Consider the following 17092-nt stretch of genomic DNA (forward strand, 5'->3'; position numbering starts at 1 on the left):
AGTGGTGACCCAGGGTTTGCTTTGTGACTATAGACACGATGTACATTTATGTTTTGTGTCCCCTTCTGTATTTCTGTAATACTTAGATAACAGTTAACAACAGAATCTATGGAATGCCATTTTTTTTGTGAATATAAACCTAAAAGACCACATCCCTCTCACATTCCTCAAAATATAATTTAAAATGTAATCTTCTCAAATTAATGGTAGAATTAGGTTTTTCTAGTTAGTATACATAACTACATGGGAAACAGATATATTTGCTTAATTCTGGATATTTTCTTCATGAAATATAAAGATTCTCAGAATGAAATAAAGAAAGCATACTCCAAACTTGGAGATCAGCTATAATTCCCAAATATATGAAATAAATGTGATGTGTGATTTTTGGTGAAGACCATCATCGTAACATACACTGTAAGAATTTGGAACGAGTCTTTAATTGTTTTTTGGTGACTATCCAAATTCTTTTACTACCTTATAATAGCAAACGTGAAATTAGGTTCATAGGAAAAAATCCTGTCTCATTAAATTAAAAATGATACGTTACCTCATAAGTTTTACTTTGTAAAGCAGAAAAGCCTCAAAAACGTCATCTAATTATAATTTTTTTTTATTTATTTTTTTCCCCCAAAGCCCCAGTAGATAGTTGTATGTCACAGTTGCACATCCTTCTAGTTGCTGTATGTGGGAAGCGGCCTCAGCATGGCCGGAGAAGCGGTGCATCTGTGCGCGCCCAGGATCCGAACCCCGGGCCGCCAGTAGTGGAGGGCGCACACTTAACCGCTAAGCCATGGGGCCGGCCCAAAAACGTCATCTAGAATAGTGCAACTTATCTGAACTTACAAAGGGGATTTTGAAATAGACGCATAGAACATTAAGACTGTATTATAGTGGCTCCAGAAATATCTCTAAGTGGCTTAAAAAACAGTCACCAGAATTTTAAAATCAAGTAAAATTTTCTGCTATAATGTAATCTTATTTGCTATAAGCATCCTTTATCTTCGTAGTTGAGAGCTCAAATATACTACTGCAGGAGCTATTCAGTAATTTATTCCAATGGCATCCTTGTTATTAAACTCTCATCAAAAACATTCCTAAACTGATGTTTTAGCAGCAAGTTTTGAAAAGAGTATTTCTTATCACTCATAATACATATAATACATATGAGACGTTGATGTGGATAGACACTTTGAAAAAAACACTTTCAAGCTATAAAAGTGTCCATTGTAGCATCATAATTTTACAGAACAAATTAGAGGATGTGGTTTAAAGAGATGTTCATCAAGAATGTAATTTTAAGCAAACTCTTTCCCATATAAATGTCATACTTTCAAAGACATAAATAACAAATACCCTCCTTCCAACTTCATTCTCACTAATTCTTCATCTTGTAAGGCAAATAAAAATTATTATTCTAATTTTTAAAATGGAAACAAGACAGTGCATTTGAAAGACAGACATATGATCAAAATTCAGTTACCTTTAATTCTTTTCTTTCTTTCTTCACTAGGCCAAGCTAGTTCTTCATGCCTAAAACACAATACAATGGACTGGGAAATTAAAAAAGATCTTGATTTTTAAGTTTCTTACTAATCTTTATTCATGGGAATAAAACAGCCATTAGCATTAAGCACGTTTTCTAGGATGGAATACAATCATTTATAGATTAAGGCTTCGGCATTTAAGATATTAAACATTTTATGAATTTAATTATTAAAATATAATAAACTTGTGTCTCCAACTTTATATTGGTCATAATACTTTTCACAGTGTGCAGTGTTTGAATCTAAAGATAAGAAGCACACAATCATATCCATCACAATGACCTTTTTGTAGAGTTTGTCTAGATATCCATTTTGGACATTTGGATTAACGGGTTGAAAACAACTGCACTACACTATATTTATAAGCAAACCAGAACATTTTATTTGGAGTAGTAGCTAAGACAGCAGCTTCTCATGGAGACTGAAGAGAGGGAGTAGGGGAAGCATGAGATTATGGCTATCCCTTAGGAAATAATTTTAATGTTCAAAATCTTTCATAGAATGTAATTAAAAAGGAGGCAACATTACTTTAACATTTGACAAAGATGAAAATAACTCTCAATAAGAATCTTGCCTATAATTTTAGACTTTGGATTACTATAATTTCTAATTGGTGATATAAACTTTCAAAGTATATATATTAGGTACAAGTGAATATATATATCAATATGTAGTAGTGCTAGATGATTCTTGACTTTTTTATGGTCTTGAAAACGAAAATAGTAGACTTATGATTCCTTCATAAAAATGCCCCTTAAACCACAACAACTGCAAAGTACCTTGACTTATATCAGAGATCATCACATTTTCCAACTCTTATCCCTCTATTTATATTTATCATATAAAGTAATCAGGACAACAGAATTGTAAATTCTGCTTTGAAAAGATGAATATTGTTGCTCGTCCTCACTTTTACTTTAAGTTGAATCCTTGTTATCAGTAATACTTAAATGAACCTCCCCTGTCAAAGTAGTAAAAACTAAAAGCATTAAACCACTATCTAAAATCAAAGTACAGCTTTCTCTATGAAATTATGTGTTGTGTCCTGACATATGGCAGCAAAGACCATCTAAAATGTACTCAGAGACTAATGCCATTATGAACATTAAAGGTTTCATATATATTTTTTCCCTAACAACTTGAAAATCAATTTTAAAAAATTAGCTAACTCACTATTGGGCAGATGTTCAAATGCTGAGTTTTAAATTCAGCATTATCTTCTCTCTCCTTCAAGACAGGCTGTTATACAAACATTAAAAGTACAATAAGTTAAAAAATAAAACCAAACCTTGGTTTAGTGTAGCTAAAGTTTATATATAAAGCAGAGCACTAAATGATGTAAAAACTTGTTCACCAGAACAGAGCATCAAATGACAACGAACAAACAGTACAGCCCAAAGAAAGAAGCACAAAAATCTCATCGTCAGGTTGTGTTCACAGGAATTTTTTAGCCCCACTGTTCCCAGGCTTCACATGCCCCATCCTAAACAAAACCCATCGATACAAACCAAGACCAAGAAATTCTGATTTCAAGTTTATAGTAAAATGTGGTTTGGCTTTCTGCCAAAGGTGTTAAGAAAAATAAGCTCAGCACACATGTTACAGAGCTTGAACTGACCCCGGAAAATAAAAAACACGTCTTCTCACTGTGGCTACAAATCAAATATTCATATTAAAAAACTAAAGGTTTGGCATTTAATATGGAAACTTGCCAACACATTCTAAGGGTATACTGAAAGGCCAGTAACGAGAAACAGTGATAACCAGGACAGCAGATACAACCATGAATGAGATATACTTGTTGTATAAAACAAGAGCCTAGAGATTGACAGAAAAATATTCTAATTTCAAAAGTCAATCTATATTACACTCTGTTTGCCATTACTAATTCCATTAAGATTACTAGGCCTTTAAAAGCAGGACTGGCAAAAATGACACTTTCAGGATTCAACCCAAAAGCCCAAACCAAAACAAAACAAGAAAATTAGCTGACATTTAGTAGCCTCAGCAAATATGTGATTTTTTTCCTTTATCGTTCATATTTTAGTTTTCTTTTCCAGCCCTTAACAACACTAGCTAGAATTTCTACGGCTGCGAGACAATGCATTTCTTTCTTATTTATCTTCACTCTTAATACAATAAATACTAAATATAACACAACTTGTTAACAGCATCACTTAAAACACTGTTCTGACACAATTCAGCATCTGCTTCTTGGCTCTTCAAACTGGTGGTGCTATTTTGCTGATTCAACAAATACTTGTTTTTGCTTATGATGATCTGGTCCTTGGACAAACTATTCACAATGCAGTAGACTGCAGCTCTAAAGCCGACCTCATTTCCCAAAATCATTAATATACTTTACCTGAATGTATAAAAACACGAACAAGGAGCTTCTAAGTTGAACTTTCTAATACTCAGTTTGAAAAGGTTTGGAATGGTTGATCAAATTTTTAAGATCTAACTCAGCACATTTCTACAGATAGCACAGGCAGCAGATACCTCTGGTGCACAAGGACTGCCCCAGCACAAGCTTCTCTCAATCTGCTCATCAAGTCTAAATCAGCTCCACCACTAAAAACACATTTCAAGATTTGTTTCACAAGAAGAAAGCATAACTGTCTCACAAGTTAAAAGTCACACCACCTAAGTTCTGAAGCAAATAGAAAACAAAGTCAGCTATGCTCATGGTTTAAATCTTGTAAGAAATGAAAAAAAGCATCAAACAACAACTAATTAACATCTTGGGTCCCATGTGCAGTGATACAATCACAAGTATTCTGTCAGCGTGACAGCTGAATCCATTTCTATGTTGAGAAAGTATACACGCATACAACCATTTCTCTATTAAATACATATACATCTTATATAAGTACATCCTCATAGGAAACACTGATTTTACATTACATTGTCTTTTGGAAAACAATTTTGCATTGAATTACAATAAATTACAACTTGCTGTTGTACACCTTAAATTGCTTAACACAGTATTATAGATGTTTACAGAGAATTATAGTAATATACAAGAGCACTTCAATAAGCATTGGATGAACAATGTTTACAGTAAAAAGAGCTTTTATAACCAAGCTGTACGGACATTAGGGGGCTTAGGTCTTAGCAACAGGCCACTGGATGTGTCAAAAACTGGTCGCTCACTTTTACAACTGAGACCACTGGTAGCACTGGATGTCCTGGACGCGCCTCCTGAAAATATATGAAGAACAAGAAATCATTTGAATTATTTAAACTAAATACATAAATCATCATCTGATAAACTTCCTCTCCTAATTTTAAGTCCAGACTAAATTTTTCTTCCCTATCTCATGTGTGTTGTTAATAGTCTAACATGATTTCCAAGCAGAAATGCATTTCAGAGTCCCGGGGGAACTTAAAAATCTAACAACCACCATGTCCAGACTACACTAGGGCATTTTGATTCAATAGATTTGAGGTGGGAATAAACACTTACTTTACAAAGCTTTTCAAATGATTCAAGTGAAAAAAAAAACAACTTTGTATAACCATTTATACATTTATTCAACAAATAATTTACCACATTCAAGGCAGAAGACTAAGTATGAGTTATTGGAACAAGACCCTGTCTTAGTCACTATGCCAAGGAGGTAATGCTTGGAGAACGAATGAATGGAATTACTAGTCATTTGAGACTCACATGAGCACCAGCAAGTTGTGGCATTATAAGTGGTCCAAATTTTCTTTCAGTACTGGCTTCTATTTTTTATGGTTTAGAATGCATACATGAAGTAACAGCGCAGACCTCTGTAAAGGGAAAAGTCTGGCCTTTCTGCGTGTTGCATACCCCAGCACTAAGTGGTCACTCTATGCCCACCTTCTCTGGGATACACCACCGGCTAGGTGTGTGACTGATCACCTATCAGGCAATAAGAGGGATTACATCTGATGACTCTACAGATTGCTAATTTTTGTTTTAGTTACCCAACGAGGAAGAAAAAGCATGTATAAAGGCTGGAAGGTATTATTAATAATTCTTAACTGGCTAGGGGGAATGTTTAAGTAACTTTTAAATGGTATGTCTATTCATTTCTTCCTTTAATAAACATATTGAAATTAAAAGTCTCTCCTCCATTATCTAAGAAACTACTGATATTTTCAATTGTTTTAGCTCTTGGTTTCTTTCCTATGTTGCCGTTACATGCTGTAAACGAAACCTGAAATTAACTGAACTAACACAAATAAAACAAAGCATGCCAGTGAAAAAACAACAGAATGCATTCCAGAAGTCAGCATTTTAAAACTCTTTCATAAGAACATAAGCTATATTTTTAAAAAAGGGTAAAAGATACAAACAAGTACAAAATAATTTTGAACATGCTTACTTAGTGGGCTATACTGGCCAAGAGTTGATCTCACTTGTCTTGAGGATGGCGATGAGCTGAGATAACCCATATTGCGATGATAGTCCATCAGCTGTTCTGAGCGTTTCATACCCACTGTTGGCTTCACAGCTTCAAGCCTTTTCAATAAAGCCTTCATTTAAAGACAATCAATTCGAAAGTCAACGTTAGATAAATAGTGATAGTTTTTAAAAAGGCAAAGGCAAATAAGTACTTTTTAGCACCTGAAATTCACAAAATAAAGTAGAAAAGACTTAAATCACAGTTGACATACCATTTGAAAAAGTATTTCAAATAATATACTTTTAGGAAAATCTAAGGGTTTTCACCTTTCCTATAGCTAACTAAAACCACTATGATTTTAACAACTGATTATAGGCACATCTCTCTCTCTCTTTTTTTTTTTTGCTTGAGGATGATTAGCTCTAAGCCAACATCTGGGCCAATCTTCCTCTATTTTGTATGTGGGTTGCCGCCACACCATGGCCACCGACGAGTTGTGTAGGTCTGCACCAACCGAACCTGGGCCGCTGAAGTGGAACATGCCGAACTTAACCACCAGGCCACGGGGCTGGCCACGGCACATCTCTCTTTTTATGTCAGGTTATAATCCTAGATAAGGTGCTGTAAGTCAACATACATTAAACTGGATTTTCTCATGGACATGACATAATGGAAATAATGCTAAGAGTTTGGTATTTAACCCTAGAAATGACAATAAACTTATCCAAGCTACTATGCATTCTATATATGATTATAGAGCAGTGGCTTTGAACCTGTTTACTACTTTCCAGTAGCGCCTCAAGGGACACCAGGACATTGAGGGACGGCCAAGTGGGCAGGGCTCTCAGGTCTCCCACTCCTAATTTCTACCAGCTCAACTATGCTTTCTGTATTGTCTGTTTTATATACTGAATATTCTGCATAAAATTTAGTTTGGAAAAAAAAATGTTTCGCTGTTAAGAAGTTTGAAAATCAACTACTAAAGGATATATAAACCAACTAGCCAAGGCAACACAGTATCCAGTAACATGATATTTTCTTTAATACAATTCAGTAAGAGTCTAATCTATAATGCTCCTAATTTTATTTTCTTCACAAGTCAGAAGGTGAAAGAGTTTCTTTTGTTTGATTTTCAAAGGCATCGCTGAGAAAGGAATATTTATGTAGACCAAATGGATTGGGGAATTGATCCATGGTTGTGTTTTATTACTTTCTTTATTGATTTAAACTTTCTCTGCAGCAAGCTGATCTTTATTTGAAAAGAAAATGCTTTTCCGTACTAAGACTCACATTAAAAAATCAGCCTCATGAGTTCAGTCATAGGACAAGTTTTCTCTGTACCATTTTTTTTCCTTCTTCCTCCACTTAGTTTTCTTTTTATTGTGGTAAAATATACACAACAAAATTTACGATTTTAACCATTTTTAAGCACACAGTTCAGTGGCATTTAGCACATTCACGTCGCTGTGAACCATCACCACCAACCATCTCCAGAACCTTTTCTCAACTGAGTGTTTTGCTCTTATCAGTTTTGCCCCTGCCCTTCTATGCTGAGGTTCCATTATCAGAGTTGCTGAGCAATTCCATAGAAGCAAGAGATGGTAGAACAAGTCAAAATATTCAGGGGAAGAGCTGTTTAGAAAAGAGAGAGAATAAGGTGTTACAGAAATAAACTGAGCCTGGAGCCAAGTGGCAGAGGGGCAGAACACATGAAAAAGCAGATAGACCAACGGAGAGAACTTAGCCTGCTCACTATTCTTTTTGCATGAAATGCCCTTCCCCAGTTTTTAGCCTTCAAAGGCTAGAGGAGAGTCAACCCTCACTGAAGCCTTATCCAGCTAGAGTTAGTGGTTCTCTGTTATGACTTACACATGGTTCCATCTGTAAAGTCTACGGTTTTTCCATCATAACATATTGTCTTTCTCTCTTTGTAGACAGAGAAGCTGTATAATTCAGGTAGCAAAACCTCGTAAGATTACATCTTCTCTACCTACAGTTTATAGTTACTATGAGCTATGTAAGACACTGGAAGGAAAATAAGAAAAAATATAAAATACTGCCCTGTCACGTAATTCATAACCTATCTGGCAAGATAATACTACTGCCCGTCTGACTAAGACATTCATAACTGAGTAGGAAACTTCCTATGTATCACATTGTCAATGTATTTTACTAGGCAGAGCAACATTTGCTCTTTTATCTGCTTATCCTATTAGCTACCCATTGAGCTGTGCAGGGTGGAATGGACAGACTGAAAACTTGATATTTTCAGTTATATAAAGTGCTCAGAACAGTGCCTGGCATATAGTTAGGAGTTATTAACTATCATTGCTATCATTAATATTGCTTTGTGTTATTTTCTAGTTGTTTGACATGTAACAATAGTATTATCTTCCTAGCTAGGCTGTAAATTACATGACAGGACAGTATTTTATATTTTTTCTTATATTCCTTCCAGTGTCTTACATAGCTCATAGCAGACATTAAACAAATATCTGTTTAATGAATTGAAAAATGATAAGAATGGTTACTTATCTTCCAATTTATGGTTTACAGAATCTTAAAACTGCTACTCAAATCAGATTCTATTAATGAATCCCAAAACAGTTTGTCTAAATATTTCTTTTCTGTCTTGGAAGTATCATTCTTTTTGGAAAGAAAATTAACCCAGCTTGGATCCTGTCCATCTTCTGAGGTAGAAAGGTTAAAACAAATGAACAAATAATGGGTTAATGATTTCTGCAGTTGTCAGCAGAGGAGAGTTGCTCTACTGTTCCTGAAGTGAAAAAGCATGGATGTCAGCCCAGGGCCAGTCTTCCTCAGCAAAAAGAGGAGGATTGGCAGATGTTAGCTAAGGGCTGATCTTCCTCACAAAGAAAAATAAATAAATAAGATTCACATTACGTTCAAATGAGGATAAGGAGATATAGTTTAACAAGAATATTTCAAAACTCAGGAATTAAAAAATTAGTCTCCTGGGCATCACAATTCCTGACTTCAAAACATACTACAAAGCAATAGTAATCAAAACAGCATGGTACTGGTACAAAAACAGACACACAGATCAATGGAACAGAATTGAAAGCCCAGAAATAAAACCACACATATACGGACAGCTAATTTTCGACAAAGGTGCTAAGAACATGCAATGGAGAAAGGAAAGTCTCTTCAATAAATGGTGTTGGGAAAACTGGACAGCCACATGCAAAAGAATGAAAGTGGACCATGTGCTATCGCCATTCACAAAAATTAACTCAAAATGGATCAAAGACCTGAAGGTGAGACCTGAAACTATAAAACTCATAGAAGAAAATATAGGCAACACACTATTTGACATTGGGTTTAAAGGAATCTTTTCGGATGACATGCCTACCCAGACTAGGGAAACTAAAGAAAAAATAAACAAGTGGGACTTTATCAGACTAAAGAGCTTTTATAAGACAAATGAAACCAGAATCAAGATGAACAAACAACCAACCAGCTGGGAGAGAATATTTGCAAAACATACATCTGACAAGGGGTTGATCTCCATAATATATAAAGAACTCACACAATTGAACAACAAAAAAACAAACAACCCGATCAAAAAATGGGCAGAGGAAATGAACAGACACTTCTCCAAGGAAGATATACAGATGGCCAATAGGCACATGAAAAGATGCTCAACATCACTAATCATCAGGGAAATGCAAATCAAAACAACACTAAGATACCACCTCACGCCCGTTAGAATGGCTATAATCACCAAGACAAAAAACAACAAATGTTGGAGAGGATGTGGAGAAACAGGAACCCTCATACACAGCTGGTGGGAATGCAAATTGGTGCAGCCTCTATGGAAAACGGTATGGAGATTCCTCAAAGAATTAAAAATAGAGATGCCCTATGATCCAGCCATCCCACTACTGGGAATCTATCCAACGCACCTGAAATCAACAATCCAAAGAGGCTTATGCACCCCTATGTTCACTGCAGCATTATTCACCATAGCCAAGAAGTGGAAGCAACCTAAGTGTCCCTCGACTGACGATTGGATTAAGAAAATGTGGTATATATATACAATGGAATACTACTCAGCCATAAAAAAAGACAAAATCGTCCCATTTGCAACAACATGGATGGGCCTGGAGCGTATTATGTTAAGTGAAATAAGCCAGAAAGAGAAAGACAAACACTGTATGATCTCACTCATATGTGGAATATAAACCAACACATGGACAGAGAAAACTGGACTGTGGTTACCCGGGAAGTGGGGGTGGGGGGTGGGCACAAGGGGTGAAGGGAGTCATATATGGGGTGATGGACAAACAAAAATGTACAACCCAAAATTTCACAATGTTAGAAACCATTAAAACATCAAAAAAAAAAAAAAAAAAAATTAGTCTCCTGGACCGGCCCCATGGCTTAGTGGTTAAGTGCACGCGCTCCGCTACTGGCGGCTCGGGTTCGGATCCCGGGCGCGCACCGACGCACTGCTTGTCCGGCCATGCTGAGGCCGCGTCCCACGTGCAGCAGCTGGAAGGATGTGCAGCTATGACATACAACTATCTACCGGGGCTTTGGGGGAAAAATAAATAAATAAAATTATAAAAAAAAAAATTAGTCTCCTTTTTGGAAATAAAGTTCCAATATAATCGAGTCTCTATGTAGCCAGCACGCCCTCTACTGGATAAAATGACTTTTTCTTCCCTTATGAATGAGACAGAAAGGTAGTATTTGCTTATTGAAACAAATTATGAAGATCTCAAACTTCACCAGAAAGACACATTAAGAGTACGCTTTTAACTCTAAAGCGCAGGACTCAATTTTATACAATATCTTTGCTCTCCTTTTCTACCTTCTCTGCACAGAACTACTTTTTTGTCCTGAATTATGTCAGCTGAAAGAGCCTCTGGACTGCTAACAAGCTAACGTAAGAGTACTGGAACACAACTGCTTTAGTCATCACACCTGTCAGCCGTCTGCATTGGTATCTGTCACTGGAGATGGAGCAAATGAAGGAACACAAATCACAAAAATTACGAAGTAATGGACCCTGCTGTGCAGTACATCTGACACAGAAATAACTACAAAAGTGTGCGTGTGCGCACGCGCACACACGTATGCATGCATGTGTGTTCTGACTATGAACTGCCCAGCAAACAGATTAAAAAGTGTATCAGCTCACAATGAAGAACTATCAGAGCCAACGTGGCTCAAAATAAGGGTTTGGTAGGTGGCTGGTTATAAAATAAATATGCAAAAATCAACAGTTTACAAAGACAAGCAGTTAGAAAATGTAATGAAAAAATTTCATGTATAATAGTGTAAAAACATACGGTTTTGAAGAAAGCTACAAAATCTTACTAAGGTAGAGTATAAGAAGGCTTGAATAAACAGAATGACATACTATCTTTCTGGATAGGAAGGTAATATTTTAAGAGTGCCAAAAACGCAAATTAAAATGTAAACTTAACACAATTTCAATGAAAATTTATATTAGAATTTTTTTAAAAAAAGAAAAATATCAGTCAATATGAAGAATAAATGCAAAGAAATAGCCAAGAAAAGTTTTAGAAAGGTATAGGATTAGCTTTATTTTGGTTTAGAGGATGAAGAGTTAAACATAAATCTCAAAAATTAGCTTTCCTAACATTAACATAATAAATATTTCATAAGAAATTACATTTATTTTCCTATTTAGCTTTAAGTTTCTTTTTTCACTTCTGTATGAATTAGCTTTTGATTCAGAGCTGCACTGTCCCAGGCCACTACCCACATGTGGCTACAGGGCATTTGAAATATGGCTAGTCCAAACTGAGATGTGCTTTAAGTGCAAAATACACAACAGATTTCAAAGACTTACTACCAAAAAAGAAAGTAAAATATCTCATCATTAATTTTTTATATTGATTACACATTAAAATGCAATATTTATTCAGTTAAATAAAATATTTTATCAGAATAATTTCACCTGTTTCTTTCGACCTTTTTAATGTGACTACTAGAAAATTTTAAATGATACATGTGGCTCACATTATATTTCTACTGTTCTTAAGTATACCAAATAAGATCTTACTGTCAAATGGAGAAAAATATTGCTCCCATATCCAACTTACTAAGAATACAAAGAAAAAAGAATAAAATAGTGGTAATTTTCCACTGTTTATTAAAGTGGCTGAAATGAACAACTGATTTGGGGGATAATAAAAGCTGTAAACAGAAGCTGCTAACAGTTTTCATCCTGTTTGTATACAGTCATGTGCTGCATGATGACATTTCAGTCAATGACACTGCATATAGGATGGTGGTCCCATTAGATGAGTACCATACAGCCTAGGTGTGTAGTAAGCTGTACCATCTGGGTTTGTGTAAGTACACTCTATGATGTTCACACAATGAACAAAAGCACCTAATGACACATTTCTCAGAACGTATCCTCGTCGTTAAGCGACACATGACTGTACTTGTGTCAGTGTTCACTGTAGCATTATTCACAATAGCCAAAAAGTGGAAATAACAAGTGTCCAGCCACAGATGAATGGATAATCAAAATGTGATATTTACATATAATGGAATATTATTCAGCCATAAAAAAAGGAATGGCGTTCTGATACAGGCTACAACATGGATGAACCCTGAAAACATGCCAAGTGAAATAAGCCAGAAACAAAATGACAAATATTGTATTATTCCACTTACATAAAATATCTAGAATCGACAAATTCATAGAGAGAGAAAGTAAATTAGGGGTTACCAAGGGCTGAGAGGAGTGGGGGAGTGGGGAGTTACTGTTCTATAGCTAAAAACGGAAATGAAAAAGTTTTGGAAATAGATAGTAGTGATAGTTGCACAACATTGTGAATGTAATTAATGCCTCTGAATTGAACACTTAAAAATAGTTAAAATGGAAAACATTATGTTATACATATTTTAAAACAACTTAAGAAATTAATAATATAATGTACCAGAACCCACTGAATGGTACACTTTAAATGACTATGGTATGGGAAGTATACCTCAAAAAAGTTGTTAAAAAAAAAGTAACTCCAAAGGTAGGCAACCTGCATAATTCTGCTGCTTGCTAGCTGTGTGACCTTGAGGAAGTCTCTGTGTCCCACTCAGTGTCTCATTTTTCCTCCATAACAATAGTAACTATGTCATAAGGTTGCTATGAAAATTAAATGACCTAAAATTTGTAAAATAGTATGTACTCCGTAATTTCTTGTTCAAATAAATAAAATAGTTCCCAGAGCCACGTGGGAGAGTGAAAACAAACAAAAAAGGTAAACCCAAAGGACAGAGAGTAATTTCAAATTCTCATAAATCAGGAACGACGCTTGACTACTGCACACAGTGCTGCTCAGAAAGCTATTACGTAGCTCACTACCCACCAACCTCACCTCAAGTTGCTTTGTTGTTATCTACTCCTTGCTACATGGAGGACAGCCCTCCGGAAGGGTTAAGACTTTACTATTTTTTGTAGATAGACCACCCCAGCTCCCCAACTCTTGGTGCTGGTGATGGTGAAAAGAGAAATTTACAGGAGTTGTTACCAGTTCAGGTAAGTATATAGCTAAATAGGACTAGACTGATGATGAAACACAATGACAATGAACTTTGGAAATTGTTTTAGTAATTTAAATAACAACTTTATAAATTATTTTAGCTCTGAATTTATGTGCTCATTAAGTGTCTAATATTAGTTTAGGAAACTACCTGGGTTTAAAATCTTGTCTCAGCCACTTACATAACTAGCTCTGTGTCCTTGGGCTAGTTATTTAACCCCTCTAGGTCTCATTTATTTCACCTGTAAGATGTGGATAAAAATAGTACCCACTTGAAAGAATTATTGTCAGGATTCAATAAGCTAATATTTAGAAAATACTTAGAACACTGCCTGGAATTTAGTAAGAGCTCAATAAACATCAGCAATTACTATGAACTGAATTTTACAGAGAAAATGATATGCTATGAATAGTTTTTAACATGAAGATTTTCAACAGTTTCTATATACAGTCCTTAGAACATCAAAGCGTTACTACATGATTTTTAAAAACCAGTATCTTTCATATATTCAAGTGGCATACCACCAAAATTGACCTTTTTGAGAATGTATTTATCCTTTAAAATAAATGATAAATTATTTTAGCTTTCAAGGATACAATCAAGTGAAATTCATTTAGCTAGTGACTGAATACCTCACAGAAGATACATGTATCTGACCCGTGGGCACCATTTACTGTACTACTGTAGCGATTTAACAGATCTACTCAAATAAATAATGGTACCTTCAGTACTTTCATTTAATGTTCCCTTAAAATATAGTTTATTGGATTAAAAAAAAACATACAATGGGGACCGGCCCGGTGGTGCAAATGGTTAAGTGTGCGCGTTCCGCTGCGGTGGCCCGGGGTTTGCTGGTTCGGATCTCGGGCACCCACCAAGGCACCGCTTGTCAAGCCACGCTGGGGCGGCGTCCCATATAAAAAGTGGAGGAAGATGGGCGTGGATGTTACCCCCCGGCCAGTCTTCCTCAGCAAAAAGAGGAGGATTGGCAGATGTTAGCTCTGGGCCGATCTTCCTTACAAAAAAAAAAAAAAACCACATATAATGTACCTTCCAGGCTCATAGCTCATTATGCATTTCACGCCATACATATCTATACCTACTTTTATATAATTAAGTTTGAAAATTTGGCTGTATTTGGGTTTCCTGTAAATTGGACTTACAAATTTGTAAAAATGCATTTTCTTTAATGACCAAAAAATTTCAGTTACTTACCAAATTTTCTCTTTCAATCCTTTGCTGTTCCCTCTGTCTGTTGAGAGCGCTATGATATAACTTAGGGGGATGACCAATCGATCTTCTAGGAATCATACTTTTGCTTCCTGGTTTTTCCGCCTGCCTTGAGAGTTCTTTCAAAAGCCTTTGATTCTCCCGATCAATCTGTCTCACCTCCTCTCTTGTGAACGAGTAGTTCTTCCTAGGTGCTACTGAAGGCTGATCAAAGTGCTGTTTTTGTGGTCCTTTTTTCTCTAACTGCAGAAAAGCTGAATACAAAAAGAACAAATGGTTAAACAAGTAGCACAGCAATATGATGGCATAGGCTTTAACTCTGAAAAATGGAAAATGCATTAATTCATGAAAAGGTATGTATGAAATAATGTTAATGACATCCAGACTACAATTGTGTAGAAAAAAATTCAGAGGCAGCTTCGAGTTCTATGCTTATTGGGTTCTTTGGGAATAAAAGCTATACACAATGAAACTATTTTAATAAGAAATGCACATGGTACTGCTTCTACGGCAGGTACAATTTATGAAAACGCCTTTGTCATGTCCATTTTATATTTCCCTAAGGCAGTTTAACAGCAGGGGAGGTTAGAAACCTCTGGCTGGGTGCACTGATACAATATTTAATGTAGACAGTTTTTGTTAGTTGGAGGGCATATTTCAAAAAGTAAAATGTCAGGGGCCAGCCCAGCGGCGCAAGTGGTTAAGTGCATGCAATCTGCTGCGGCGGCCCGGGGTTCGCTGGTTCAGATCCCGGGCGCACACTGACACACTGCTTCTTAAGCCATGCTGTGGCGGCGTCTCATACAAAGCAGAGGAAGATGGGCACGGATGTTAGCCCAGCACCAGTCTTCCTCAGCAAAAAGAGGAGGATTGGCATTGGATGTTAGCTCAGGGCTGGTCCTCCTCACAAAAAAATAAATAAATAAATAAAATAAAATGTCCTCAGCAATGACTGATGGAAACAATGGCTAGAAAATGGCAAAAACAAACCTAGAATACTCCAAAACTCTCAACCTGAAAATATTTTACTACAAAAGATTTATGGTCTTAATATTGGCAGTAAAGCAAATACTTCTACTGTAAAAGTCAAACATTTTACTCCTGACTAAACATAAGCCAAAATGAATATACTATCTAAAAGGAGTTCCTAACCAAGAAAAGGATTTTGCGTACTATGGCTACCAAATGAAATTTTTATCAACATGCTTAATTCTTAAATTTCCACATTATAACAATTTTCAGTAAGTCACAATTATTACTAAACATTCATTATAAGTTTCTAAAAATATTAATCTTTTGAATGTTTCAGCTTAAGTCTGTACTAAGAATGAATACAATGTATCAGATTAACAGACTGACACATTTGATTTCTTTGTTACAATATATATATTTTTTTTGGTGAGGACGATTAGCCTGGAGCTAATATCGGCCCTGGGCTAACATCTGTGCCTGTCTTCCTTTACTTTATGTGGGACGCCGCCACAGCATGGCTTGATGAGCAGTGCGTAGGTCCGCACCCAGGATCCGAACCTGCGAACCCAGAGCCGCTGAAGCAGAGCGCAGGAACTTAACCACTACACCACCAGGCCAGCCCCACAATATTTTTTACAGTAACTATTATTTGTTTTTACTTGAGTACCTTTATGTTAGTCCTTTTACTTGCTTAGCATTTTATGCTGTTAAAAACCCAGTGCTGTTAAAGAGAAGAGGCATTTTTCATCTCCATCTAAAAATGTGACTGGTGCAGAAAAATTAAATGATTTGAGCAAGGTCACAAAAACTGCAAGTCTACCTCCCTATGTTTAAACTGAAGACTATCAAAGATTACAGAAACTTAAAAAAAAAAAAAAAAGATTAACACTGGCTTCTTGATAGGAAAAATGAGGAAATTAATGATTGAAAATTTGTTGAAACCCATACCAAGTTAATGACAAAAGTTGAATGAGAACACATTTAGAAAGATATAGATGTGCTGCAAATAATGAAATTATTTTCCTTCCAAGAAATACCCATTTTGTAGAATTTATTGGCTTCTAGATTAGCCATATACGAAAGCCTTTAAAATTAAATTCTACAGGGAATTAAAAGTAAACTATTTTCCTAACGGCATTTAAAGAAAGTTTTTAAAAGTAAAATCAGGCAATAGCAAAAAAAATAAAATAAAGGAAGAAGTTTAATCTAATTCATTTAAAAAGAACTACATTCTAACTCTCCCTGATGGAAAAAGTATACATGGAGTGTTTGTATACTGATACCAGGTATCACTATTATATTTTTCTAAAGTGGCTATATGCTTTATTTAGTATGATCAAATATATGATCCATTATTTTTCCAATTAAGATCTAAAAAAATTTTTAACTTGAATAAATTTTCAGGGGTATAAACAT

The 17092-nt window shown here is 35.6% G+C and overlaps 1 protein-coding gene across 2 annotated transcripts in view; it reads right to left on the reverse strand.

Annotated features, from left to right (window-relative positions):
- Window positions 1-2840: 2840 nt before the first annotated feature.
- Window positions 2841-17092, reverse strand: part of CFAP97 (cilia and flagella associated protein 97) — a 29443-nt gene continuing 15191 nt past the window's right edge. For both annotated transcript variants that reach the window (XM_058524987.1, XM_058524986.1), the window contains exons 3-5: window positions 14690-14958; window positions 5906-6056; window positions 2841-4751 (exon numbers count right to left, since the gene is read on the reverse strand). In XM_058524987.1, the coding sequence (XP_058380970.1) occupies window positions 4624-4751; window positions 5906-6056; window positions 14690-14958 (548 nt within the window). In that variant the 3' untranslated portion in view covers window positions 2841-4623. The remainder of the gene's footprint in view (window positions 4752-5905; window positions 6057-14689; window positions 14959-17092) is intronic.

The sequence above is a fragment of the Diceros bicornis genome, chromosome 29 (genome assembly GCF_020826845.1).
Source record: "Diceros bicornis minor isolate mBicDic1 chromosome 29, mDicBic1.mat.cur, whole genome shotgun sequence".
Classification (NCBI taxonomy): domain Eukaryota; kingdom Metazoa; phylum Chordata; class Mammalia; order Perissodactyla; family Rhinocerotidae; genus Diceros; species Diceros bicornis.